Source organism: Lemur catta, chromosome 17 (assembly GCF_020740605.2).
Source record: "Lemur catta isolate mLemCat1 chromosome 17, mLemCat1.pri, whole genome shotgun sequence".
NCBI lineage: Eukaryota > Metazoa > Chordata > Mammalia > Primates > Lemuridae > Lemur > Lemur catta.
In genome coordinates, this window is record NC_059144.1 from 27,846,113 (window position 1) to 27,873,195 (window position 27,083).

Consider the following 27,083-nt stretch of genomic DNA (forward strand, 5'->3'; position numbering starts at 1 on the left):
TATAATCCTAGATAAATCAGCAAAAAAATAATTGTAAAAGATATAATTTATAACAGCAAAAAAGATATAAAATAATAAGCTGAAAATTATAACACTATATTGAAAGACATTAAAAATGACATAAATAGATACCACGTTCATGGATTAGAAAACTGAGGTTTACTTAATTGACATGGTAAAATGTCAATTTTCTTCAAACTGATCTTTAAATTCAACACAATTTTAGTAAAAAAAAAAGAAATCCCAACAAGATTTTGAGCAAAGTGCCAAAAATTGCTAAGATACTCCTGAAGAAGAAAAACCAGGTTGGGGAACTTGCTTTGCCTTTGGTGCCCTTATAAGAAGAGATACCAGAGATTTTCTCCCCAACACACACACACATACACATGTGGGCACACAGTGAGACGGCAGCCACCTACAAGCCAAGACAAGAGGCCTCAGAATGAAACCTACCTTGCCAGCACCACGATGCTGAACTTCCTAGCCTCTAGAACTGTGAGAAATAAATTTCTTTTATTTAAGCCACTCAGTCTACGGTATTTTGTTATGGCAGCCCAAGCAGACTAAGATACCATATATAAATATACTATAAATCTAAACGAAGACAGTGTGGTATTTTCTCAGGGACAAATTGAATAATGGAAAAGAACAAAATAATAGCTAGACACAGAATAGATTAATAGCTACACACATAAAGGGACCTAACTCATAACAGAGCTGGCACTGCAGATTAGTGGGAAAAGAATGATTTTTCAGTAACTGTTTCTGGGACAGGCAGTTATCTACATTTTAAAAAATGAAATTATTTGGGAGGCTGAGGCAGGGGGTTCGCCTGAGGCCAGGAGTTAGAGACCAGCTTGGGCAACATAGCAAGACCCTATCTCTACAAAAAAATTTTTTAAAAATTTGCAGAGCGTGCTGGTGTACATCTGTAGTCCTAGTTACTTGGAAGGCTGAGCCAGGAGGATCACTTGAGCCCAGGAGTTTGAGGTTGCAATGCTCTCTGATCACACCACTGTCTCAAGCCCAGGCGACAGAGTGAAACTCTGTTTCTTAAAAAATAAATAAATAAATAAATAAAAGATATTAGATTCCTGTCTCATACCACTTTCAAAGATCAATCCAGGTGGATTCTTGGAAAAACTGTATTTTTAGAAGCCAACATAGGAGACCTCCTGATGAATTATTTCTTAAACAGTTCTAAAATATACAAACCACATAGGAAAAGATTAATTATTTTGACTATATTAAAATTAAGAAATTTTATTCATTAAAAACATCATAAATAAAATGAAAAGACAAGTCATCAAGTGAGAGAAAATATTTGCAACAGACAAAACTGACAAAGGATGAGTGTCTCAAATCTATAAAGAATTCCTTCAAATAACCAAGAAAAAGACAATCTAAAAGAAATATGAGCAAAAGACAAAAACAAGCATTTAACAGAAGAGAAATACAAATAGCTAGGCCAATAAATAAAAAGATGGTCAACTTTCAGTAATAATCAGAGAAATGTAAATTAAAATCCTAATAATACAGCATTGCACACTCACCAGAGTGGAAAACACTGACAAAACAGCAAATCTTGGCCAGAACTTGGAAAAACAGAAATACATGTATGCTGCTGGTAGAAGTATAATTTGGTACAATCACTTTGGAAAATAATCTGGCCTCATTGACAAAAGCTGTGTGTGGGCTCATTCTAAAATCCCCAAATTCTACTCCTCCCCATTCCAACCCCAGAGAAACTTTTGCCCACGTGAACCAAGAGACATGCACAAGAATGCTTGTAACAGTACTGTCTGCAACAGCAAAAAATTACAAACAACCCACGTGTCCATCAAGAATCAAAATAATAAATAGCACATTTTCATACAAAGGAATATTATGGAGCCATGAAAATGAATAAGCTATATGGCTATACAAAATAATCTGTATGAATCCTAGGAACATAATATTGAGCAAGTCCCAGAAGAACACACACACAGTATGATTCTATTTGTATTAAGTTCAAAACAAGACATTGTTGAGGGTTATAGGCATACACAGTAAAACTCTCAAGCAAGTTCCCGAGGATTAGGTACTGGGCAGCCTGCCTGGCCAAGGTCGGCAGGGCAGGGAAGAGGAGGGCACATGAAGGACATGAATGAATGAGAAACTGAATAGCAAGAAGTCTTGTGACAACAGAAGCCACTGACTGGGGAAGGGTAAAGGTTCGAGAGCTGGAAATATTTCAAGGTAAAGGAAGTACTATTCTTCTCATCCATAAGTAATTGGCGGGTGCAAATCAGAAGACCTGTACTATCCTGACTTCGACTACCCTCCAGATTCTGCCATTAATTTGCACAACAGCCTCAGGCAAGTTTTTACCTTCTATAGGGCTCAGGATACAAAGATCAATTGAGATAATGCATGCAGAGAGGCTCAAGGTAAGTACCATTAGGGGATGGGAACAGATAAATTTCAAGCACATCACAGTCTCAATTAAAGGCAGACTTACCAAGACACTAATGACACTTGAACTTCAGGACCTCTCACCTGTCCAAGCCCTTTTCAAGGCCTTTGGAAGAACTCTAACCATTTTGTATTAATTTCCTTTAAAAGAACCCCCAAATAGTATAAACTTCAAGCCCCACAAAACCTAGATCAGTTACTGACCTGAACCCCAAAGTGGTAAAACACTTATCATACAGCCAGGGAAGACTCCTGTTTAAATTCTCTGCTTCTGATCCTTTTGTAGTTCATAAGCATGATGACTGGGTTTTCATATCACGTGTGAGATGTGCCTCCCTTAAACTTTGTTACCACGTTGGCACATTACCTGTCTGACGTGAAAACAATTACAAAATAATAAAAAAATTCCTCTGTTTCTATCGAAATTTTCCTGCCTCAGAAAACCACCTCCTAATTCAAACTAGATTTCCCTTAGGAACTAAGACAGTTTGAAAGTTCTTGAAAGAATTTGACTAAAAAGGTCCCAGAAATCCCTGGCTGTGCCCTTTATTCTTGCACAGAGACCTCAGGATACACTGAATCTTGTTGGATCACTCAATACAATGCAAGACTATTTTTCTAACAAGGCCCTTTCCTAAGAAGGTGCACTAATTTTGGCAAGTATCCTTGCTAAATATTACAATTGGCTCAAGGATGACAGAGCACAAACCACCTCTGTGTTATGCCTACAACCTGCTTTCAAAACACTATGCAATCTTGCTGGTAGCCTTGCCACACACTCCATGCCTTCAGCAAATGTTCCTATAACTCCTGGGTCTTCTGCACCAGGATCGGGAGAGGCAGAAATGCAGGGCCCGTAGCACAAACATAATAACAAATGCCATTACCACCCAGTATTATGTGGATCAAAAACCAGAACTCCTTGTGCTTTGTCTTCTATGTGAATGAAGGAGCAGAAGCTGAATCAGTGATCTGAGAACAGGGAGAGGAATTTGCCACCGGACAGAATATTTTCAACAAGAAGAACAAATCATCCAGAAAGGGGTTTTGCTTAGTAGAGGTTGAGGAATTTGTGAGTAAGTCAGAACTCCTCCCCCACAAAAAGGCTATATTCAGCAAGGAAAGAATAGGACTCAAAAAATTTTTGAGGAAGCCAAAAAGGAACATGGAGTGAACCCCTGTGAAATTCATGCAAGACCAAAGAGAGTCTTGAAAATTTTATATCAGCAGAAACACTGCCAGCTTGGACTGAAAGGGACAGAGTATACAAAGTAAAAGAGACTGCTGGACCCTCAAAATCCTCCTGGGAAGAGGCAGGCTGATAAAACTACTCAGCTACAAACAGGGTACTACCTTTGACTGAGGAAGGAAGGATGACAGAGGTATAGCCACAAGCCCAGAGGGCAGAGCCATGAGCCCAGAGAAAAGGAACAGCTCAGAGGGTGGAACCAAGAGCCTAGGGGGCAGAGCTGAGAGCCAGCAGAATTATTCCCAGCCCTTGAAACTTAATCAAGGAACTGGAGTTTGCCCAGCTGGGTTTGAAAGCTGCCTTGGGCTGGTGACTCCTTTTTACCTTCTGTTTTTCCCCTTTGTGAATCTGAAGTCTGTGCCAGTCCCGCCTTGTGTGTTGGGAGGGCTGGGGCAGATGACTTGTCTCTTTATTTTCACAGGTTCACAGACACAGAGAGGAACTGTGTTCAGGAGTTGTACTTGACAGTTTATACTCCAGAGCCTCCTCATATACATGGGATTTAGAAGATCTTGATAATGAGATTTTGGATACTTGAGCTCATAAGATTCAGGGCTTTGAACTGTTGCCATAATGGGATGGGACCCTTGGGAGGGGGTGACCATAGTTTGTGTAAGGGAGGGACATGAATCATGGGGACCAGAGGGTAGACTACGGTAGGTAAAAACTTAAGATGCTGGTAGCAGAAGAGGAATTCAGAGATTCAAAGCATGAGAGAGATTCAATACAAGGGATGTTCTTCATAGCTGAGATGGAGGGGGTCACAGGGGAAGGACCTCTGGGAGCAAGAGCTAAAAGTAGTTCCCGGCTGACACCCAGAAACAAAATCAGTCCTATAAGCAGAAGGAACTTGTAGACAAACAACTTGGATGAGCCTGGGAGAAGATTCCTCCCCAGAGCTTCTAGGTAAGAGCCCAGTCTGGCTGATGCTTTAACTCTGGCCTTATAAGATCTAAATATAACTGAGCCTGCCTAGACTGTAAGTGGGCATTGTTTTAAGTTATAAATTTGTGGAAATCTGTTTCACAGCAAGAGAAAACTAATCCAGATTTTGTTTAGGTCCACAGATTCTATTTCTGGAGGTGTTGCTGCTCTAGCCCATTCTGAGAGCTCACCTCAGGCAGCAACAAGAGGACCACATATAGTTCTGGGATCAGCCCTTTCCAGCACAAGTTTCCTCATCTACAAAGTGGGTGGATCCAAGGAGAAAAGCTGTAAGTAAACACTTGTACACCAACAAGTCTTTTCAAATATAAGATGTATTATTAATCACAACACCTATACTGACATCTGCAAACAAGGGACCCAAACATGGCCAAGAACAGAGAAGTCATGGCTCCTTACCTTCCTCAGGCCAGGACTGTAGATTGCCGGAATAAAGATATGCTCCTTCTCCTCCTGTTAGAAAAGTGCCCAGGAAACACTCATCCCCCTTTAAAAACAACAATGACAAAAACAAAAACCAAAACAGAGCAGGTGATTTATAGCATAAATACTCATAGAACCAAAAATCCTGTCTCATTTTGTCTGCCTACAAAAGCTGAGTCAGACTCTGATATGCCCAACTTATTCCATGGCCTTTGGTGCTGCCTGGCTCTTTGGCATGTTACTGGCATCCTTCATTTGTGCAGAGAAAAAGAATGTTAAGGTCCTCTCTGAGTCTAGGCGCCAAAGCCTGCAATGCTTGTTCATGTTTCAGTGGATTTATTTCTTCTGTGAAAATGGAGGCAGCTTCTCCTCGGCCTGAAGCCCTGACCTCTCAGCTCTATGTGTGTCAGCCAATTTGGGATCTGCTTTTAATAGTATGAGGAAATTTAAAAAAGAAAAAAAACACCAAAAGGCCTTAAAGGGAGAAAGAATCTCTCTAATTGTATCCTCCATAAATAGTTATTTCTAACGCTCTGCTGGGAAGGGAAAGAATGCAAATAGGAAATGAAAACAAAGGAGTACAGATCCTTTAGATTAGCAGTAAGATGAACTATAAATTATCTCTACAAATTATTTACATTTTATTGTGATGACATTAACACTGAGAATAAGAAGGCTGCTTACCCTCACTGCTTGCTGGGTTTTCTCAGACAATTTTACTTCATTATCTTCTACCTGTGTCCAAAAGGAAGGCAGATTTTCAGTTGACTACTGCAAGGGCCAAGCCTGCTGAGTCTCCCCGCTGTGTTCAAATATTCCCAGGAGACAGACTCGGCAGTCCCTCCACCACGCCCAGGCCCAAGTGCTCTCTCGGGCCCTACATGGCTGCAAAGCTGGCTGCCAGTGATCAGGGCTCAGAGCCCAGGGCCATGGTGGGCCCTCACTGGGACCCCAGGTCCACCTAATGAGCCTATGACATGGGAAGACGATGTGCTGGTCTCCACTTGCAATTTACTTCAGAGAAAAACAACTGTTTTTAGGAATGAAGGAAAGAGAACATATTTAAATGTTTTCAGAGTATGTTCTCATTTAAACATGTACACATTAGAGGACGACTTGTTCTTCCATATCCATGTCAGAATTGTAGAAACAGAATATAAACGTTCTAAAGTATTGATAGGCATTTAAACCATCACCAGACTGACTGCTGTCATACTTTCTATGTTTCAAGGCACCAGAGTTTCAGTCTAAGTCCCACAGAAGAAGACGGGACTTTTCTACATGTTGAGACATGTTGCTGCAAAAACTCCACAGCCACCATTCTGGCCAGGGAAGGAACCCACAGGATCCACTTCCCACTATCTGTGACCTTGGACAGGCTGTTCAACTTCTAAACCTCAGTCTCCTTATCTGTAAAGTAAGTGTTAATTTCTTCCTTCACAACTTAACAAGTACCCAGATAACTTAGCTCCTTTCTTTTGAAACTATTCCAAGATTATGAGAGAGTTAAAGAAACTAGATTCGTTTGTACAAAGAGAAAGGGTTGAGACAAAAACTTTAATTCCTAAATTACAGCTAGTGCAGGATCTGACATCCCACGAGGGACCCAATGAAGAAGCTCGTCCTCAAACGTTCTCCCCAATTTCTCCATGTTTAGGTCACTTCCATGTGATGAATGACACTAACCAGCCACGAGCAGAATCTGGGTACAGCAGCCGTCAGGACTATGGAGCTGGTTTCTGTGGTAACAGTGCCATCTGTAGGAAGACCACAGACACACCAGTTACTTCCCATCACCTCGGCCCACCTTGTCCGCCCAAGACAGTAAATGCCCTTGCCCTCCTCAGGAGCAAGGGCTTCTCTTATTAGTATAGAGAGTCTAAGGCCTGCAGAAAATGAAAACTTCCTCATCTGGGGAAAGGGAGACTAATGAAGGGATGGAAAAAAGTTTCTCTATGTGATTAACTTTGGCATATTTCAGAACAAACAGAAATACACATTTAAATGAAGAGTCCTAGGAATCAGTCCTTTTTACCTTTTAATTTTTATCAAGGTAGTACAGGTATACATGTTAAAAATCAAATAGCATATTATCAGGCTCATTCTACCAGCACTGGATATTATCATTCTTTAAAGTATTTTGCTAATATAATGGGTAAAAAATGTTATTTATTAATAATTATTGTTTCAAATAGCTTCTTCTTGATTACTGGTGAGGCTGCAAATCTTTTTAAATATATAGTCTCTCTTCTGTTCCCCTTCTGTGAATGAATGGCCTGTCCATATTTTTTGCCCATTTTATCATAGGGCAGCTTATCTTTTTCTTATTAATTTGTAAGAGCTCTTCATAAATTAGGATACATAGCCTTTGTTTATCATAAGTGTTCTACTATTTTCACCAGTTTATTGATGGTCTTTTACCTTAGTTTATGGTTTATTTTGGCAAAAAAGAAAAAGGCTCAAGGTTTTCCTTCCAAAGATCACATTCACTTACCCTTTTCTTTCACTAAGATCTGAGATGTCAGAAATGATTCTGAGAAGACCACAGATCCTAAGCACCCCTTTCCTTCCAGCAAGTCAGGAATGTCATAGATGGTCATACAAGCCTGTTATCAAATGAGAAACCAGAGTTAGACCAGTTGTCACCCCAAAGCCTCCAGGGAGAGATCTGTAAGAAAGAGATCACAAAATACTGCTTTAAGGCACAAGGCAAGAGTACAAGGGAGTTTCTAAGGAAAATTGGAGTTCACCTAAATACATCTCTGAACTGGGAGATGACTTCAGAATCACCCAGGCTTCCTTGCAATTGCTCCTTCGTCAGAGACACATTTGGGCTAGAAGGAGAGTATCTTTATGTTTCTACAAATTCCCTCAAATTGCTTACCCTTTTTAAGAGGCAACACAATAGCTCTCATTTTTATTTTTTAAATTCCTGAACAAGCAGCTCAGACTGTAATCAGCCTTTACTTTTAACTGTGACTGGTCCCCAGCTTATAAGAGTTGGAGGTACATCCTCTAGGTTCCTGTACACCTGCATACTCTTCATATCCCCACCTTGCCACACTCTCCCCAACTCCTTCTGTGGTTTGGGCCTGAGTTCTGAATGAACCTGAAAAGGTGGTCATTCACTCTTCATATATGTATTCATGGATATTTTGGGGTACATGTCAATACCTGCAAGTGCTCCTTTAAGTATCAAGAACATTAAAAAAAAGCTATTCAAGCGTTTATGGCCAAGACAAATAAAAATAGAGGCTTTAGTAGCATGGAAACAAAATTAGAGCAACTCAGAGAAAGCTCCTGAATGGCTTGTAAGAAAGTCCTAATTTATCAGTTAAAAATCAGTAAAAATGGAACAATTCTGGAGAGAATCCAGCAGAAAAAACACACAAAATAGTATGAGCCAGGCCAGGTGCAGTGGCTCACGCATGTAATCCCAGCACTTTGGAAGGCCTGGGCAAAAAGACTGCTTGAGGCCAGGAGTTTGAGACCAGCCTGGGCAACATGTGAGACTCCATCTCTACAAAAAAAATTTTTAAAAATTAGTTGGGTGTGGTGGTGCACGCCTGTAGTTCCAGCTACTTGGGAGGCTGAGCCAGGAGGATTGCTTAAGCCTGGAAGTTGGAGGTTGCAGTGGGCTGTGATTACTACCTGGGCAACAGAGCGAGACCTTTTGTCTCTCTCTCTCCCACTCTCTCTCTCATGCACTCTTTCACACACACACACACGAGAGAGAGAGAGAGAGAGAGAGAGAGAGAGAGAAGAAAATGGTATGCACCAGAGCCAGAGTCTGGACAGCCAGGAAGATATGGTGAGGGACACGGGACAAGTAGCACGAGGAGCTCTCTCAGGTCCGTGCCCTCCTGGCCTGAGTACCGCTGAGTGGTGGGGTGCAGAACTCCTTGTTGTCCTAGTCTGGGACTACTGTCCCACTACTCAAGACAAAGACAAAAGGCCTGAGGCTCTTGAAGGAATTTCTGGATTCTCAAATAAAAAAAATAAAGAGGGCAGGGCAGAAGGGTTGAAAAGAAAAAAAACACAGTTAAAGCTAAAGTCTTTGATTTTCCATGTTGTTATGATAATAGGATACACAAAAGTGACAAGTAGCCTTCTATATTTCAGTTAATTTTCCAATTAGATTTGATGACTGGAAGATTTATCTAAATCTGTCTCAAAGGATTTCAAGCATCTGAAGACAAAGAACCCTCCTGGGCTACAGGGTCCCTCTGAAGTGACAATGAGAATCCAACTTCTTTGGTTCCCAGGTCAATCAAGTAGACAGATCCTGTGGGTTCCTGATCCTTCACTTTTATATTTGGCCTCTGGTATTAAGGAAGGGGAGAAAAGACATTGAAAACAATATATATAGCATTTGTTGGACACTTGCTACGTACTTCCCACCATATGGCACAGGGAGAAAAAAAAATATAACATGGGGACTGTGTTCATATGTAGCTGCAGAGACGACAGCGTTCTCACACAGAAGTTGTCGTATGACACATTAGTATAGAATTACTCCCTAATCTGTGTAGCACATAAATGCAAGTACAAACTGCAAGTAATACAGGAATATAGTACTTGTAGGGCAAAATCAATAGGGAAGGAGGAAGAGGCAGAACTGGATGGGAGGACAGGATTTAGACAGAAAGTATCAACTTCCTGCCTCTTATTTCCTATTTCATCAGCTATGCATACTTAATAAAAGAGTACGACGCTACTGGACTCCTATTCACCTATTATGACGCAAAGCATCTTCCAAAGCACTGCACAAGAGTCCAAGGAGAGAAGTCAGCGATTTCAAGTCTAGTAAGAAGATCAAGTATTATTGCCTAAATATCATAAGTCATTTCCCAATGTCTTAAGCTCACTGGAATTAAAGCTTAGACAGTGGGAACGGAACAGACTCAAGGGATAACTTATGCCCACACACTACGGCCAGAATCTTGGCTGGATACTCAGCATCCTCTCATACACCCTTTGCCAACCTTCTTTACATCAGGATGTGCTGAGGTAAATGGAGGACTTGGCTTATGGCTGAGAGCAACTGGCCTTGAAATTCTGGTTCCTCCAGATGCCTCACCCCAGGGACCAATATCTCAGTGCATCTTCAAACCATTTCCCTGGCCCATCAATGTGGCCCCAGCACATAGACTGGAAAGTTCTACTCTGACTGTACTTCACAGGAGACCCAGATCCCTTTTGATTGTTGTTTAATTAATTACAGTCATGCATTGTTTTAACAATGGGGATACGTTCTGAGAAATACATCCTTAGGTGATTTCGTAGCTGTGCAAACATCAGAGTGTACTTACACAAAACCTAGATGTTATATCCTACTATACACCTAGGCTATATGGTATGGCCTATTGCTCCTAGACTACAAACCTGTACAGCATGTTAATGTACTGAATACCGCAGGCAACCGTAACACAACAGTAAGTATTTATGTGTCCAAACATATATAAACATAGAAAAGGTACAGTAATAACACGGTATTATAACCTTATGTGACCATCGTATATGCAGTCCACCATTGACCGAAGTGTCGTTACACAGCACATGGTTGTAATTAATTTTCCCAGGTCCTCATTAAGGGCATGAACACAGGCCATGGAACACAAGGGAGCCACTGAAAACTTGGTATATTGTTCAAGGCAGGCTTGCCCTCAGCTCACATTTCCACATGAGGTTAGAGCAATCTCAGCTACCTGCAGGAAGGTTTCACAACCTCAGAAAGAGGTGCCTCCAGCCTCTCAGTTAACTTTAGACCCTGGGGAAGCCTGGGCATGGGAGTGTGGGTGCACAGCTGCCTGGGCACCCTCAGAAAGCACAGGATCACCACCACCGCAGCTAGGACAGTCCTGAGAACAGATCAGTTTCTTCAGGTAAGGGGTGGGCTGCCCAAGGCCCCTACCCACTCCCACCTCACCCCTTGTACGTGTCCCCTCTAAAGGCCATTTCCAGCCAGCTGACCTCTAACAGCTGTGCTTACCGTCTTCACAAAGGATAAGCTATCTTCACTGTCCAGAGGCACAATTCTAAAAGAGGAAAGAGATGAGACAGACATACGCCAAAGAGTTTTTAAATGTACTGAAAGTTACAACGTTCTCTTTTTTCAACTTGGTAACAACTCACAGATTCAGATTTCTCTCAGAGATTTTCAAAACACTGGGCTGCATGTATGTAGAATTAGTATGTGGGCCACTAAAGTGAATTATGTTCTCCCCCGACCCATGACCCCCTCAGCCTTTCAGCAGGAGACACTCAGGATACAGGGCTCAGCTGAGCATAGCCAGCCCCAAGCCCAACCCTGGAGCAAGGGCACTGGCAGGTGTGGAACTGCGAGACCTTCCACGTCAGCAGCTACAAGGTAGCCTCTCCTCTCTTTGTGGTCCTAAAACTTGCCCCATAAAAGGATGCATCACTATCATGTACTTACCTTCCCTGATTATTCATAGCATGTATATGAAAAGCCATCTTGGAGCTGTGGACCAAAAACAAAACAAAATAAAACAAAACTCAGTCTGCTCTTGCTGACTACTGGGTTGGTAACCTCCCTAGACCCTTGTTTCTAGAGTATGCCTGCTAGGGACAATCAAGGCCACCCAGTGAGGTGTGTGTCATCTTTGCTTTATGCAGATTTACCTTAGATATTTTAGATACCCTTCCTAGGTCTCATGCTACCAGTAGGCATAGGGCCAGCGTCTGGCTCCAGTCATGGCCCTGCCTCTGTGCCAGTCCTAGGGGCTATCTTTTTTTTTTTTTTTTTTGAGACAGAGTCTCACTCTGTTGCCCTGGCTAGAATGAGTGCCGTGGCGTCAGCCTAGCTCACAGCAACCTCAAACTCCTGGGCTCAAGCGATCCTCCTGCCTCAGCCTCTCGAGTAGCTGGGACTACAGGCATGCGCCACCATGCCCGGCTAATTTTTTTTTTCTATATATATTTTTAGTTGTCCAGATAATTTTTATTTCTATTTTTAGTAGAGATGGGGTCTCGCTCAGGCTGGTCTCGAACTCGAACTCCTGACCTCGAGCGATCCATCCCCCTCGGCCTCCCAGAGGGCTAGGATTACAGGCGTGAGCCACCGCGCCTGGCCCCTGGGGGCTATCTTGACTCTGGGAGGAGAATAGGAGAGAACAGCATGACAGGACTGCTGCCCACCGCAGTCTGGGAGTAGACCCTTCGTCCCTGCTCTGAGCCCACGCAAAGGCTATGTCTCCGCTCTTCAGTGAAATGCTGTGGAGCCACGGGCAGGGTCAGGCCTTCTGAGCCAGAAATAACCAGAAAACCCTTTTGGCTTACTCTAAATTATGGAAGTTTAATTTCCTGCCTTAACAAGTACTAGCTAGTCACACACTAACTTCCTACCTGCATTCATGGCTCCCCCTTCCTTCCCCTCTTGGGAGAAGGAGATCTGCTAATTTGATGTAGTTCAAGGGTCCTCGGTGAAGTGACCTTTGTGGAGGGAAAGGGGTGGGACTCTGGGTGGAGGACTGGCCCTGTGAGACTCTCTTCCCATTGCCTAATGTCCCCTTGTGCCTTCCTCCAGGGAGGGGGGACACCGAGGCCTAGGAGGCCCAGGGACGGAAAGAGGGCCTGCCCTAGGGAGGCTGAGTGGCCTAGGCAAGGGCCTGAGGAAGGGAGGAATGGAATGACTATGTCAGCCCTGTTGATGACAACAGAGAAGAACCCACTGTGACAGCAGCTACCATTTCTATGTCCAATCACTGTATAAGGTGGGTAGTTAAGGAAACAGATGCAGAGAGTTTCCTATCTTGCCCAAGGTCACACAGCTGCCAAGTGAAGGAACTTTCTCAAACTCGTCTACCAGAAACAGACAGTGCACAGCAGCACAAGGCCTTAAGGGAACAAGCTTCCTCCATCCCTCCTCTTCCACAGCCAGAGCAACAAGATCCAGAAGACTCAGGGGGACAGAGGGCTGAAGCAATTCTAAAGCCTTTCACCACAGAGTTCTGGCTTTCTTCCACTCCTGGAGCCACACCAGTAGAATTCTTCTTGTCAGATCAACTGACTAACTTACCTTTCAAATGTTCCTTCTTACTACCCAGGGCTATAAGATGTGGAGCTGAGGTACCACAGGACCCATCCCAGAAGTATTCTTAAATAAATTCCCCAGTTTTGGTGTTTTTTGTGTCCTTTGCATAAAAGTGCACAAAATGGTTCTCATGTGGGACAGTGGGTTAAGTGGACTGGGTTCATGACGATTTGGCTATCTAAACCTTTTAAAAGTCACATGTCTGGTTTGATTTAGCAAAGACCACAAAGAGATTCCCTGTGACATACTGGGAGATATGATGGGAAGATTGCCAGGAAGCCAGAGTCCCAGCCCACCTAGACCCTGACACATGGCCAGGCCCAGGGTTTCCACCATCTGGGAGACAGATGAGACCCAGGGCAAGCCTCTTCTAAGCAGTCCTGTGCTCAGGGCCCTTGTCCATAGCAAACCTCACCATTCAGGTCCCCAGATTCACTGTTTTAACCTTGGAACCCAGGCCTGTCAGGTCTCCTGTGGCTCTGGTGCAAATCTGCCTCACATTCTAGCCTCAGAACACGCGTGTGACTCTTTCTCATACAGCTCCTCCATCTTTGGCTCCTTGGCTTCTCAAATAAAGGCCGGACCATGAATGACTCTTCTTCATACATCCCATTATTTTACTGAAACGTTTCTCAAAGGGGACATGAGATATCAATTACAAGGGACAAAAGAGTCTTTTAAAAAACAAACAAAAAATTTCCTTATAAAAAATATCAGCCATTGCTTACCGCAGGGCTGCCTTAAACTGAATCAACTCAAAGGACTCTAACCCAGATCCCAGGGTCTGCTCTGCTACCTCCTTGGCCTGTAAAATCAATAACAAGATAGAGACAATTAGCTTTCACAGCAAGAAAAAGTACACACATCACTGATAGGAAGGGTCTTCCTAACATTTGGCCAGGAACACATCATGCCCTTCCCCTCTGTGTGACACTTTGTAGACATCAACAGATTAAAATGAAAGCGTCGTGTTAAGGAAAACAGGTGTGTGCTTTCTTCAGGCTGGGTTCACAGGACAAAACTGCATTCAGGCAGGTGGTACGGGAACCAGATCTGCCAGAGAGGTATGACCAGCTGGGATGACAGCAGTGGAATGCGCGGTCTAGAAAAGTGCTTTCTCCTCCCCTCTCCCCTGGCTCTGGGGGAGGCACCACTGCCCTTAGAGTTTCAGCGGGATGCTAAGAATATCTAAATAGCTAGAGTTACAAAAGATCAGTTTGAAAACACAGGTGTGAAAAATAATATTGAAGAACATCCCCACTGCTATGCACAAGCCTTCTGCCATGTAGCAGCTAAAGGGCTGAGAAACCCCACATCAGTACCAGGGATACATGTAGTAAGTAGGGGAGATGGCTAGGAGCTGGTACTACAGCTACAGTCTCTCTGAGATCTACATCATACACAACCTTTCCAATGTCAAATGGCTTCCTTCAGGAAAGGTCCTATTGGCATTGGGAGGCATCAAGCCGATTCTTCTCATCTCCTTACTGGGTCAGATATAGGAATCCAACTCAGCAGGGCAGGTTAACCGCAAAACAGCAAGGAAGATAATGGTCAGAGAACAAGAACACATGTGCTTGTCTAGGAAAGGCAAGTCAGATTTTCGAGTCTTTAGCTGTTTTTTTAAATATCAAATTACAGGAAACCAAACTATACAGCTCAAAACAAACTTACCTAACTTTATTAAAATTCACAGTAGAATAATCTATATTTTTCTTTATTTTTTAGCTTTTAAAAGCCTTTTGTTTATTAAGCCATTAAACAACATGCTACAGAATGATTTTCTTTAACACAACCAGACATCTACAAAGAAGCGCCGATTAGTTGTCATTCATAAGACAACAGCAGCATGGTGTCACAGGCGGCAGAAGCTCAATGCTCTAAGGGCATCTTTTTGCCTGGTGCCAAAGAGGCACAAGCTCACACAAAAGTACTACAAGGTGTCCAAAGAATAAACAGATGGATAGAATGTTTTACATTAAAATAATGACTACAGAAAGAGAAACATGGTATTTAAATTACCTTTGTTAGACTGGAAGTTTTAGCATAACATGCAATGGCAGCCAAAACAGCCTCAACAACAGCAGCATATACCTGGGACAAGAGCCTACTTTAAAAACAAAAAATAATGGTTAACACTACAGCATCATGAGGTTTTGTCAAAAGCTGCATGCACATAAGTGACAGGCCCTAAGAAACTAATTTTTAAACAGAATGAGAAAAGTGCAAAAATGGAACTCATTGATTATTTAAACCTTTCAAAAGTCTTATGTCTGGTTTGATTTATACTTTGCTCTTGTTAAATCATCTTAAGAAAAGTCAGCTCCTCTGAACTCTACCCAAAAGACCACCCCTGCCAGTTTGTGAGCAAACAGAATAAAACTGTGTACGCTCCTTGACTCCCTTCTAAATGCAGGAGCAGCTACCCACAGACCAGGAATCCCTTCAGTGTTATGGTAACAGACTTGCTGCTTTTCCAGGGACGAACCACACTATACCTGCAAGTCGTCTCCTCACCAGACCCTGCTGAAGGCTGGCTGTTACAGGAACCTCAGGGTGGGAAACCTCAGGGGCAAGAGAGATTCCCCGACTGAGCAGGGGCTGGGTTCCACTTACTAAACAGCTGCAGACCACTTTCTGAGCAGCTTGCCTGATTTACAGAACAGAGAATGCTCATATAGAGATCTCTCACCTTCTCCCAAATCTCACTCTTTCTCTATGACTTTACTTCCCAAAATCATTATAAGAAGGTTTGTTTCTTTGCCAGACTGGAAGTGCCATGAAGATCCCCCCAAAATCCAAGTCTGGTTCCCTTTAGGGAAGAAGAGTTTCTCAACCTTGGCATTTTCAGCTGATTAATTTTGCTGCGGGGTTTCTTGGGTGCATTATAGGATGTTTAAGGGCATCTCTGGCCTCTACCCACTAGATGCTGGCAGCATCCCCAAATTGTGACAAGAATGTCTCCAGACCTTGCCAAATGTGCCTGAGAGTGGGGAAAGGTAGGGGTGGTGCAGTAGAATTGCCCTTGGTTGAGAATCACTGCTTTAGGGGAAGGAGGCCCAGGCTCTTCTTAGTTAGGACACTTAACAGAGAGAAGTGGCTTATCCATGAGACCCTGAAAGGTCAGGCAAGGTGCCTGGCAAGGAACTGACAAGGCCTCACCTAAGAATACGTCTACTTTTAAGCCTGTAAGACTCTTCGAACAACAGGTAAAAGAAGGCAATAGGAGTTTGAAAGCAGGAAGAAACACAGAAATGGTCTCATTTAAATCTTCTCATCTATAGAAGAAGTAAGTAGGGCCTCTGGAAGTAGAATAAGTTGTCTAAGGCTAACAGAAAATTCATGGCAGACCTGAACTCAGACCTGCTCTCAGCCTGGTGCTTTTCCACTGTGCCACATCACATTGCTACCTCCTTCAGTTTCCTCCTTGGCTCCTGCACGACACCTCCACATTGTACGTAAGAGGTTTGAGTTGCATTGGAGGAGAAAAACGGACAGAGAGTTCATATAACAAAATGACAGCTCCAAGGAGCAACATATCCTGAATACTGCTGGCCAGGACCCTGGTAGGAAGGGCACACTGTCAATGAGCTTGATCACTTCCGGGTAAGACCAGAATCCTCTATACCTTGACACTAAGGGTGAAGTTTGATAGAGGCCAACCCCCAAGATGTAAAGATATTCCCCTCCTGAACCTGAATCAAACATCACTCAGTACCAACACTGGTCAGGCACCCCCCTTGCTTGGCCTTCTCCTATACAGATCCTCAGACAAGAGCTCAACACACAAGCCACCTGGCTACCAACCCATAAAATGACCTGGATAGCACCACTGCTACTTTCATTAGGACTCCATAACGACCAAGTTCCACTGGATTTGTAATTTGGCAAATCTCTCAATGTGGGCCCAGGGACCCCTCAATAATAGTCCCTGATGCAGGGCACCAATGGGGTTGGTGTAGGCAAAATGTCTAAGGGTTCACGATGAGGATCCAAGGCACTAAGCACTGCTGGCCTGGAAGCACAGCAGGCATGAGGCAAGACCACATCCACCAATACATGAGAAAATGGTTGACTTGTTGCAAAAGTGAAGGAAACTGCAAAAAAAACTATATACACATTATTACAGCTACATAAAACCTAAATGAACTGGGTGTGGTGGCTCACACCCGTAATCCCAGCTCTTTGGAAGGCCAAGTCAAGAGGATCACTTGAGGCCAGGAGTTTAAGACCAGCCTGGGTAACATAGTGAGACCCTGTCTCTACAAAAAATAGGAAAAATTAGCTGGGTGTGGTGGCATGCACCTGTAGTCCCAGCTACTCAGGAGGCGGAGGCAGGAGGATTGCTTGAGCCCAGGAGTTTGAGGCTACAGTAAGCTATGATCATGTCACTGTACTCCAGCCTGGTCGACAGAGTGAGACTCTGTCTCTAAAAAAAAAAGAAAAAAAAAAAACCTAAATGAATAATTTTTTAAAAGCCCAAAAAGACATTCATTAAGACACTAACTGGTAGTGCACAATAGGGAATTAAGGGCTGATCTTATTTTCTTTTTTCAATTTCCATACTTACTGTAGTATGATTCTATAACTCGTATTATATTTGTATATATATTTTTCTCAATACAGCTTTGTGGGCCCTACAAATTCTGATTCAGTAGTTATGGGATTGGGCCTGGGAAACCTATATTCTGAGGAGATATTTAGATAATCCTTTGTGGCCTTAGGAAGCACTGGTCTAGACCCTACCAGTTTATGCTGTGGTATTTACTTAGGTAATAATAGAACTCTATTATGTCCATATTTCTGAAGGGGGATGCTTTTTGGAATTCAATAGATTCAGCATTAATGAGTTATTTCCTATCTCTGGTTTCCTGTTGTACATGAAAGGAGAGAAGTCAACACTAGGTAGAACCTTTCCAAGCCACACAGCCACCTTTGTCTAGTTCTGTTCCATAGGCCTGAGTGTTAAATTCAGAGAAAACACTCCTCAGACCAAATGGGGTTTCACACAGATTCTTCCAGGGGATTTCAGGACATTTTATTCTTAGAAAACCCCTCAATAAAAAATGAGTTACTTGTAGAAAACACATTAAGGAGAGTTACGCCACACGAATGCATGGGTGTGCGGGCAGGAAGTCTTTGAGTGCTGGAGAAAGGAGCAGATGGCAAAGCTGGCAGGGTACTCTGGCCTGAATTCCAAGCTGAGAGACAGAGGATGGGGACCTCCTGGGAAGCTACACAGCAATGTTCATGCCATAAACAAGATGTCTTAATTACTGCTGATCTCAAAAAGGAGCAGACAGGAGAGCCACACCTGAGCAATTAAACTCTGAGAAAGAAAAAATAAAATAAATATGAAGACTTACATTTGTTCGGTTTTCTTGGGTAGCTTGTTGTCACCACCTATGAAAGAATACCATGTATTAAGACCGTGACAGGAGCATAAGCTATGCAAAGGAATAAGGAAGCTAGAAATGTTTCATTTACTTCAAAGGTATGGTCAAGAACTATATATTTTTTTCTTTTAAGTTAAATACAGTACAGGCTCCAACAATTGTGGGAACTTGGCTTCTCCCAATATCCCCCTGGACCTTCACTGTCGGTATTTCCCACTTTTACAACCACTCAGCACCACCACTAAACAGAAGAGAAGATATGCAGAATCTCAGGCTCTGGAATGTTTTTGCTTTTATTTTTAACTTTTTAAACTTTGAGGTATCAGTAAACAGGCTCAGTTTCATCTCTTTATCTCCTTAATTATCTGACCCAAGTCGTGCTTCTTTCTGGTGTTTCCCAGCTTATTTAACAACACCCAGGAGAAAACCTGGCTTTTGATGTACTCTCCTCTGTGTAGCAGTGCTTACACTCTCATTCATTCTATAGGTTCTTCTCCATGTCTGTCTGGATGCCTGCAGCTTCTGGCTACCCCAGTAAGCCAGGAAACCCTTGCCAGCCCAGCCTTTCTAGAAGGCTGTGCAGCATGTTTCCAGCATGTTTCTATCGTAGCCCTTTCTCACTTTCCTCACAAGAACAGTCGGTGGACACCTGGCCATGTCATGCAAACTCCCACTACAGTCCATACCTCCTGTTTTCTCAAAGTAGGTCTCATTCATTTTTGCCTCCCCTCTGACACTGAGCACAGGGTCTTACACATGGTTAGACTTAATACAGGCTGAACCAATAGTTTTTCTCTGGAAATACATTCTGTGAAAAATGTGTTAGACACATCAACTCTCCTGCAGTAATTAGAAAGAGAGAGATGAAAGCCCACAAATTGGGTATCATAAGCTTATGAGCAAAAGTAGTCAATCATGTATCGACTTCTACTTCACGGGAGAAACCATTCATTATGTAAGTTGATAAGACGATGACCTACAGAGACTTACCCAGGTAACGAACATAAGTAGCTCCAAAAAAGTATGTTCTTGAACAAGCAAGAGGTCCCTTTGGTGAGACGCACTGTGCTACCTGGATGTCAGAAAAAAAACAAAAATAAAGGAGTAGGGACTTAGGCATGTACTATTAAAACAAAAAGTATATAGTTAATGGAAATAAATTTTCTTTTACCAAACTGATTATTTTTTAAAGACACAAAGGAAAAGATCACCTTTAATTTTTTCCAAAGGTATCCTCTGTGTATGTGTGTCGGGGGAGGGGTGTTTTAAACCTAGGCTATATTGCAAAGTTACTGTTAGATACTCAGTCAGCCCAGGATGCTAATGAATTCACAACTCACAAGGAAAAAAGAGGAAATGTGTGTGAGTTTTGACTGCCATTAATATTCAGTCTAGAGCTTTCACTGTGAGGAGCCTGGCTGATAGGACAGGCAGAGAGGTGTGGGGTAACTACAAATTCAGGAAAGGAGGGTACTACCCAAGTCCTCCCTTCATCTGTATTTCACTTCTGTACACAGCCCTTGCAGAAGAGAAAGTAAGTTCCTTTAGGTTTTCAAAATTTTATTCTTCTTCCTTGACAAGTTGTTCATTCATACAGAGATATAATGGATGTTCTTTATTCTTTTGAAAATCCAACACTCATGAGGGCTTTTAGGACAGCAGATACAAAATGCAAAAATACTACCACAAGAAATAAGAAACAAAAATTAATACGATATAGAAAAAATAGCTAACTATGACACAAATAAATATTCCTTCTATTTTACTCCACTGTTTAAGGAAGTCACACTAGAATACATGGTATTTTTCTATAATATTGTAAATCTAAATTACAGATTTGAAATGAGAACTTTTTCCAACTAACCCATAATTCACTGTGGTGACCATGACCAATATTGTCATGACACTAAATAAAAATTCATGAAGGTATTCCTAACTCTTGGTTAATATGTGTATTCCTCAATTAAAATATGTTCTTTGGATTTCCAAATTTTCCCTTACTAAAGGTTTTTTTAAAGGTGCCAAGGGTTTCAAACCTGCTTCCTTAGGTTCATGTCATAAATTTGGGTACACATATTAACATCAAATTTTACTGACATTTGCTTAAAAAAAACATGGGTACAACAGAATTTGCATATATAATGTAAAACTGCTCAAATTATCTGGGTTTGCATGTTTTACATGATACTTACTAATTTGCAAGTAGCACAGAAATGGAAAGGGTGAAGATGTTACTTCAGAATAGAGCTGAAGAGGCAAGGTCACAATCTAGGGCCACCCAGCCTCAGGACTGGATCTCAGGGAAGTGCCTTGTCTTCGCTGAGTTTCCATGTTTGTAAAGGAAAGATTGACAACACTCTCCAGCCAGTTATTACAGCAGTTGTGTAAATAACCTGGCTAATTTTTTTTTTTATTAACAGGCTTTATTTTTTTTAGAGTAGTTTTAGGTTTAGCTTTAGGTTTACAGAAAATTGATTTGAAAGTACAGAGTTCCCACATACTTCTTTCTCCCTCCCCCATTTGTCTATGGGACAAATGCATAATGACATGTGTCCACCATGACTAAACCATACAGAACAGTTTCACTGCCCTAAAAATCTTCTGTGCTCTTTCTACTCTCCTTTCCTCCCTCTCTCCAAACCCTTGGGAACCACTAGTCTTTTAACCAGCGCCAATGTTTGGCCTTTCCCAGAATGTCACACAATCGGAATCACACAGTATGCCAGCATGCAGCCTTTTCAGATTGGCTTCTTTCACTTAGCAACACATCTAAGTTTACTCTATATCTTTTTCTTCTTTTTTGTAGAAATTTCTACTTTAATGCCTTAACCTTCAAAGATACTCTAACTCCAGTTAGAGTAATATGGCAGAGTAAAATTACACAAAAACCCTCAATAACAAACTTTTCTTACTGATTATAGTAGTCCCCCTTATCTACAGTTTTGTTTTCCATGGTTTCAGTTACCCATAGTTAACTGTGGTCCAAAAGTATTAAATGGAAAATTCCAGAAATGAACAATTCATAAGTTTGAAATTGTACACCATTCTGACTAGCATGACGAAATTTCTCACAATTCTGTTCCATCCCACCCAAGATATAAATCATCCCTTTGTTTAGAATGTCCACATTGTATATGTTACTCCCCCTATACAACGTGACTATAGGAAAAAAACGTATATATAGGGTTCCATACTATCTGCAGTTTCAGGCACCCACTGGGGGTCCTGGAACATATCCCCCCTTGGGACTACAATATTTAACTTAATAGAAGACTATATCTTGCTTTTTTCCTCCCCCACAAATACTCATCTCAGGCCAAAATGAATTTGTTTCATCATGATTGGATAAGCTGTATTGTAACTATTTTGTATTATGAATTGAATGAGAGCCATATGGTTTAAACCCCAGATTTGCAGAGACAAAGTTCTCTTTCAATTGTGTACACCTGAGCACATGAATTTGAAGTGTATCTCAGGCAAAAGGTCAACACATCAGCACAGGTATTCGCCAATATAGTGGTATCTACACATACAGACATTTTTCTCAGAAAAGAAGTTTGGGTTTTCTTAAGCAGTTACAATACGTAATTGGTTAAGAGTTTAAACCATGCTACATAGCATGACTCTTAAAAACATTTTAACATTCTCACTGCTTCACTTGACCAGCCTTTAAAAACAAAACAAAAATAAAAAACAACATTTTAAGTCAGGTTGAACCACTTGCGAGCTTTGCTGGAAGACTATAAAAAACCAGGAAGAATTACAAGACAGCTTCATTGGTACCTGACCTAAAAATACATACCCAGATAATCTTACCGACAGCTTTCATTTTAATTACCCCCTTTATGCCAAGGGAACACTCAAATGTTTACTTCCAGCCAAGATCAATCCTCTAAACCCTAGACCTATATATCTAACAACTGACTCCCCAGCTCTACTTGAGTGTCTCATAGTCATTTCAAACTCAATGTCCAAAGTGGAATTCATATACATTCAACCTGACTCTCCTCAGTGTTCCTTTTCTGAATGAAGGGTTTTTGTTGTTGCTGGCTGGTTGTTTTTGAGACAGGGTCCTGCTCTGTTGCCCAGGCTGGAATACAGTGGTGTAATCATAGCTGACTGCAACCTTAAATTCCTGGGCTCAAGCAATCCTCGTGTCTCAGCCTCCTGAGTAGCTGGAACTACAGGTGTGTCTCACCATGCCTGGCTGATTTTTTCATTTTTTGTAGAGACAGGTGGAGATGCAGTTTTTCTGTGGTTTTGTTGGAGTAGAACACTTATTGTCTAAAAGTTTTGTCTTGCCAGGCTGTGCCTTTCCTGGTCCTTTGGCTAGAGAGAGCAGGCTTTTCTTGCGGCTTTTTCTGTCTATGACTATTGACATTTCCAGGTAACCAGCTTCTCCAGTGTGCAGTCTAGGATATATAGGCAAAAACAAAGCCCAAGGAACTCACCACTATCTTATTCCTTTGGTTCTGAGGTCCTTAACCAGTCTGCCTCTTTCTCTCTACCTTTCAGAGTCTTCTTATGTTTGTTTTATATGTAATGTCCAGGGTTTTTAGTTGTACTTAGCGGGAGGAGTAGGGAAAAGTATGGCTACTCCATCTATCCAGAAGCAGATTATCTGTTCTAGTTTCTTCTTTCCAGAAATCAGATTGTCTCTTCTATTTTTTTTTTTTGAGACAGAGTCTCACTTTGTTGCCCGGGCTAGAGTGAGTGCCATGGCGTCTGCCTAGCTCACAGCAACCTCAAACTCCTGGGCTTAAGCGATCCTATTGCCTCAGCCTTCCGTGCCACCATGCCCGGCTAATTTTTTCTATATATATTTTTAGTTGTCCAGATAATTTATTTCTATTTTTAGTAGAGATGGGGTCTCGCTCAGGCTGGTCTCGAACTCCTGACCTCGAGCGATCCACCCGCCTCGGCCTCCCAGAGGGCTAGGATTACAGGCGTGAGCCACCGTGCCCGGCCAGTCTCTTCTATTTTTGATTCATATGTGTAGCCCACAAGTAAGTTTACACAGAAAAGCGTATGCCATCTGGTATTTTCTATGTATTCCAAGAGTGCTCTTAAGGGTTAAAATGGGGCCTGAGCCCTCAGTTTACAGGGCAGCAAGATCTTGACAGCAGACTCATTCTGGAAGTCCTATACCCTGGGCTGGCCTGGAGACAGATCTGGGGTCTTAGGCCAGAGAGACTACATCCTCCTGGGTCTCATGTTGTCCAAATCCAAATTAAAAAATAATAGTAAATACCACCCCAGCTCTCCTGATTTTCAGGGACATTTAAAAAATACTTAAAATTCCATTAAGATAGTGCAGACTTTTACAATCATTAGAGTCCTTTATTCAGATCTGATGTTTACTTTAAAAGAATGTAGCAGGTAACAGACCATCAAGTACAAAAATATTCTCCTTGGCACTCTCAATAAACAATAATCATCTAGGTTTATGTCCTTAAATGTAACAGTCAAGACATACAAACTTAGGCTTGGAATGACTGTCTGTTTTCAAAATAATTTGTACTTATATAGTACTTACATATACTTACATATAAAAAAAATTCATATAGTCCGTTTCAAATCACTTTTCACTCCACAACAACTTCAAGTTCAGGGTTAAATCAACAACACACTAACTGGAAACAGTTCCGATTTGATAAAACTAATCAAGCACTAGGCAGTCCAGACACTTACCATGTGCTTGGCAAAGCTCCCACCAGGACCAGTGCTGCGTACCAGGTGTCCTTCAGAAGGGAAGTTAAAGTTGCCAGCATTCAGGTTTTCTCGTGTGGAGTGATTACCAAAGAGAACAAATGGCTGCCTATTAGGACTAGAGAGGCAAGTCAAAAACATGTGATTAGAAAAGAGACTCCTGGCCAAGGCAACTTCCCATGACCCTCGTGAGTCCTCAGGCTTTTCTGAGCAGCATCCTGCAGTCTGAGCAAAGTGGTCAGTACAGTCTACTTAATGTTCCTGGCTGGTTGGGAAGGGATGCCAGATGTCTCTGACTCTTCCTACTGACCCACAGGGATCAGTCATTTAGGCACATATCTAAACCCAAACTAGGCTCATATATTCAGCTTGTCCCATTTTTTGAGAAATAAGTTCCATAAGTTCGCTGTCCATGATGTAGTGATGGAACAAACCTCCAGTTTTATAAAATAGCATTTTAATAGACATACAAGTTTTAAAGAACGACAGTAGTTGTGATACTCAGACTAGACAGACAATATGGCAGTCACCAATTCCTGAGTAAATTTCAGGAGGAAAGGAGGAGAGGAGGGTTGTAAATTTTCTCACCACCATACCTACTTGCCCCTGTACCTATCCACTTCTTCCCTCCTCTTTTGGAGGGACTTCCCTCAACCTGCACCCCACTTTCTGCTCACTCCTCAGCCCACTGTAATTAACCCTTTCAGTCATTTCACTAAGAGAGCTCTTGCTAAAGTCACCAAATGACTTTCGTGTAGCAGACAACAAATCCAATAGACAGTCTTTTCAGCCCTTCTTTCCTTGGTCTCTCAGAAGCACTTGACACCCTCCACTTTAAGAGTGTTGCCTCTCAGTCTCCCCAGTCTCTTCTGCCTGGCTTCTGAATAGTCCTAGGGTTTTACCTTCTGCTCTCAGCTCTCTGCTTCTGCTTTCCTCTCTGATGGTCTACCCTGAAGCCTATTCCCTCTCCAGTTCTTGCAGTAAATAAATGGCATCCAGGGACCATGCCAGATCTGAGAGGCCTCCTTGACTTCTGCTTCCTCATTCTCTAAATCCAATCAGTTACCCCAACATCATTCCTATTTAGCCATTTCCTTCCATAAACATGGCCACAACCCTAGTTCATGCTGCCATCCCTTCCCTGGAGAACTGCAACTCTTCCTCACCGTTTCTCTGCTTCCACTCTTGAGCTCCCATAATCTATTCTCCACATTGCAGTAATGATAATCTTTTAAACATGCAAAGCACTTGCTGTCTTCATGCAATTTTCAGAAGGGCCAAAATCTTGTACATGGCTGATAAGGACACATATGATCTGGTCAACTTCTTCAGCTCCATGTAGGGCCACTCTCCCCAATGCCTACACTCTAGCCAAGCGCATCTTCTTTCATGGTCCTGTGTCCTTGTCTCAGGGTCTCTGTTCTTCCTCCTCCTTCTAGTTATCTCTGCTCATCATTCAGCTCTCCCCAGAGGAGGCCAGTCTCTCTAGTGATGGGCTTCACAGTATCATGTTCTTTTCCCCTTCATGGAACCAGTCAGAGCTGGTAATGATAAACTTTTGTATGAGGTTGTTCAATTAATGTCCCAAATATTTCTCCCTCACACTATAAAATTCCTGAGGGCAGAGACCATATTTGCTTTATTTTTTTAACCATGTTTCTCTCTTGCTTGGCATATCGTATGTTCTCAGTAAATATACAATGACAGTATCCCCTGTCTTTTCCCTAAATTGCCCTTAGTGTGTGTCATGTGAAAAATTCTTCACATTTCTTTTCATCACTCTTAAAAATACTACCTTAACCTTCATACAAACAGGGGTTCTTAAAAGTAAACAAGACTGATTTTTCTTCTGAAGCTAAGTGGCACTCTAGGCAGAAAAAGATGACTCTGAATTTCAGCCAGGGAAGTTAGTCTCACTACTAGATTGAACTGGAATTGGGGGAAGAAAAAAGAGAAAATATCTACTTTCCTCTATCTATCAGAGGAAGTATCTCCTGCTGATCATGACAAGAGAGATATGGACGGAAACACTTCAGAACCCTCACTGCTCTCATCTTTATCTTCTTCATGGGGCTGGAGCTTTACGCCTGATCTCTTTTACTCCCTGTGAGCCACAGTGGCTCCCCTGCCCAGCACTTGGACACTCTGCTTCCTCTCATTTTCCTGAGTTAGGAATGAAATAAAAAATTATTTTCTTTAGATTTTAGTAGGCTACAGTGTTTTATAAAGCAGTTCACTATAAAATTTTATATATATATATAAATTCATCTGTTTCACCGATGAATTTATGAAGAATGAATTTTTTGCCCTGTGATGACTAAAGTCAACCCGTATTTTCCTGATTCTAGCTTCTGGACTCAGATGCTCCTCCATATCCACCCCCCGAATCAACTCGGTTTTCTCTATCACCATTCACCCTTCTTCCCTGAGAAAGAGCCTTACCTGTTTTCAGTTATATGGCTGGAGATCATTCCATGACTGAAGTAACTTCTGAATGGCTAAAAAAAAGCCAACGTTTTATATATTAAGACCACAATTTTGTGAAACAATCACAAAACCCCTCATCTGTGTATGTACATAGACACTTCAAGAGAGTGCACAGTGTATGTGTATTGAGGGGAGAAGAGAGATATGTACGTTTATAGATTATTATAAGAACATGGAAAGATATGTGTGGTGGATAGCAACATGAATTTTGGGAACAAGTGGCAAACAAAAAAAAGCAAAGAAAAAAGATAAAAGGCTCCAAAAGAAAAAAAAGTAAGAAAAAAATTTCTTTTCAGATTTATACCGTTTTAACTACTGAGAGGAAATTGGACTATTATCTATGGTCTAAGTTGCTAACCATGTG

The 27,083-nt window shown here is 41.9% G+C and overlaps 1 protein-coding gene and 1 non-coding gene across 6 annotated transcripts in view; one reads left to right on the forward strand and one right to left on the reverse strand.

Moving 5' to 3' along the window:
• DNAAF9 (dynein axonemal assembly factor 9) overlaps positions 1–27,083 on the reverse strand; it is a 114,482-nt gene that overhangs the window by 51,744 nt on the left and 35,655 nt on the right. For 3 of the 5 annotated variants that reach the window (XM_045528980.1, XM_045528982.1, XM_045528984.1), the window contains 12 exons: positions 26,675–26,730; positions 24,215–24,350; positions 19,514–19,595; positions 18,494–18,530; positions 15,150–15,237; positions 13,856–13,932; positions 11,511–11,555; positions 11,064–11,109; positions 7,566–7,677; positions 6,758–6,828; positions 5,756–5,806; positions 5,048–5,135 (listed from right to left, as the gene is read on the reverse strand). In XM_045528980.1, coding sequence (XP_045384936.1) covers positions 5,048–5,135; positions 5,756–5,806; positions 6,758–6,828; positions 7,566–7,677; positions 11,064–11,109; positions 11,511–11,555; positions 13,856–13,932; positions 15,150–15,237; positions 18,494–18,530; positions 19,514–19,595; positions 24,215–24,350; positions 26,675–26,730 — 889 coding nt within the window. The remainder of the gene's footprint in view (positions 1–5,047; positions 5,136–5,755; positions 5,807–6,757; positions 6,829–7,565; positions 7,678–11,063; positions 11,110–11,510; positions 11,556–13,855; positions 13,933–15,149; positions 15,238–18,493; positions 18,531–19,513; positions 19,596–24,214; positions 24,351–26,674; positions 26,731–27,083) is intronic. The other 2 variants (XM_045528981.1, XM_045528985.1) reach the window with 2 other exon arrangements.
• On the forward strand, positions 2,729–2,831 carry LOC123622970. The gene has a single exon (XR_006729703.1). It is a non-coding gene; the product is annotated as a small nucleolar RNA U13 (small nucleolar RNA).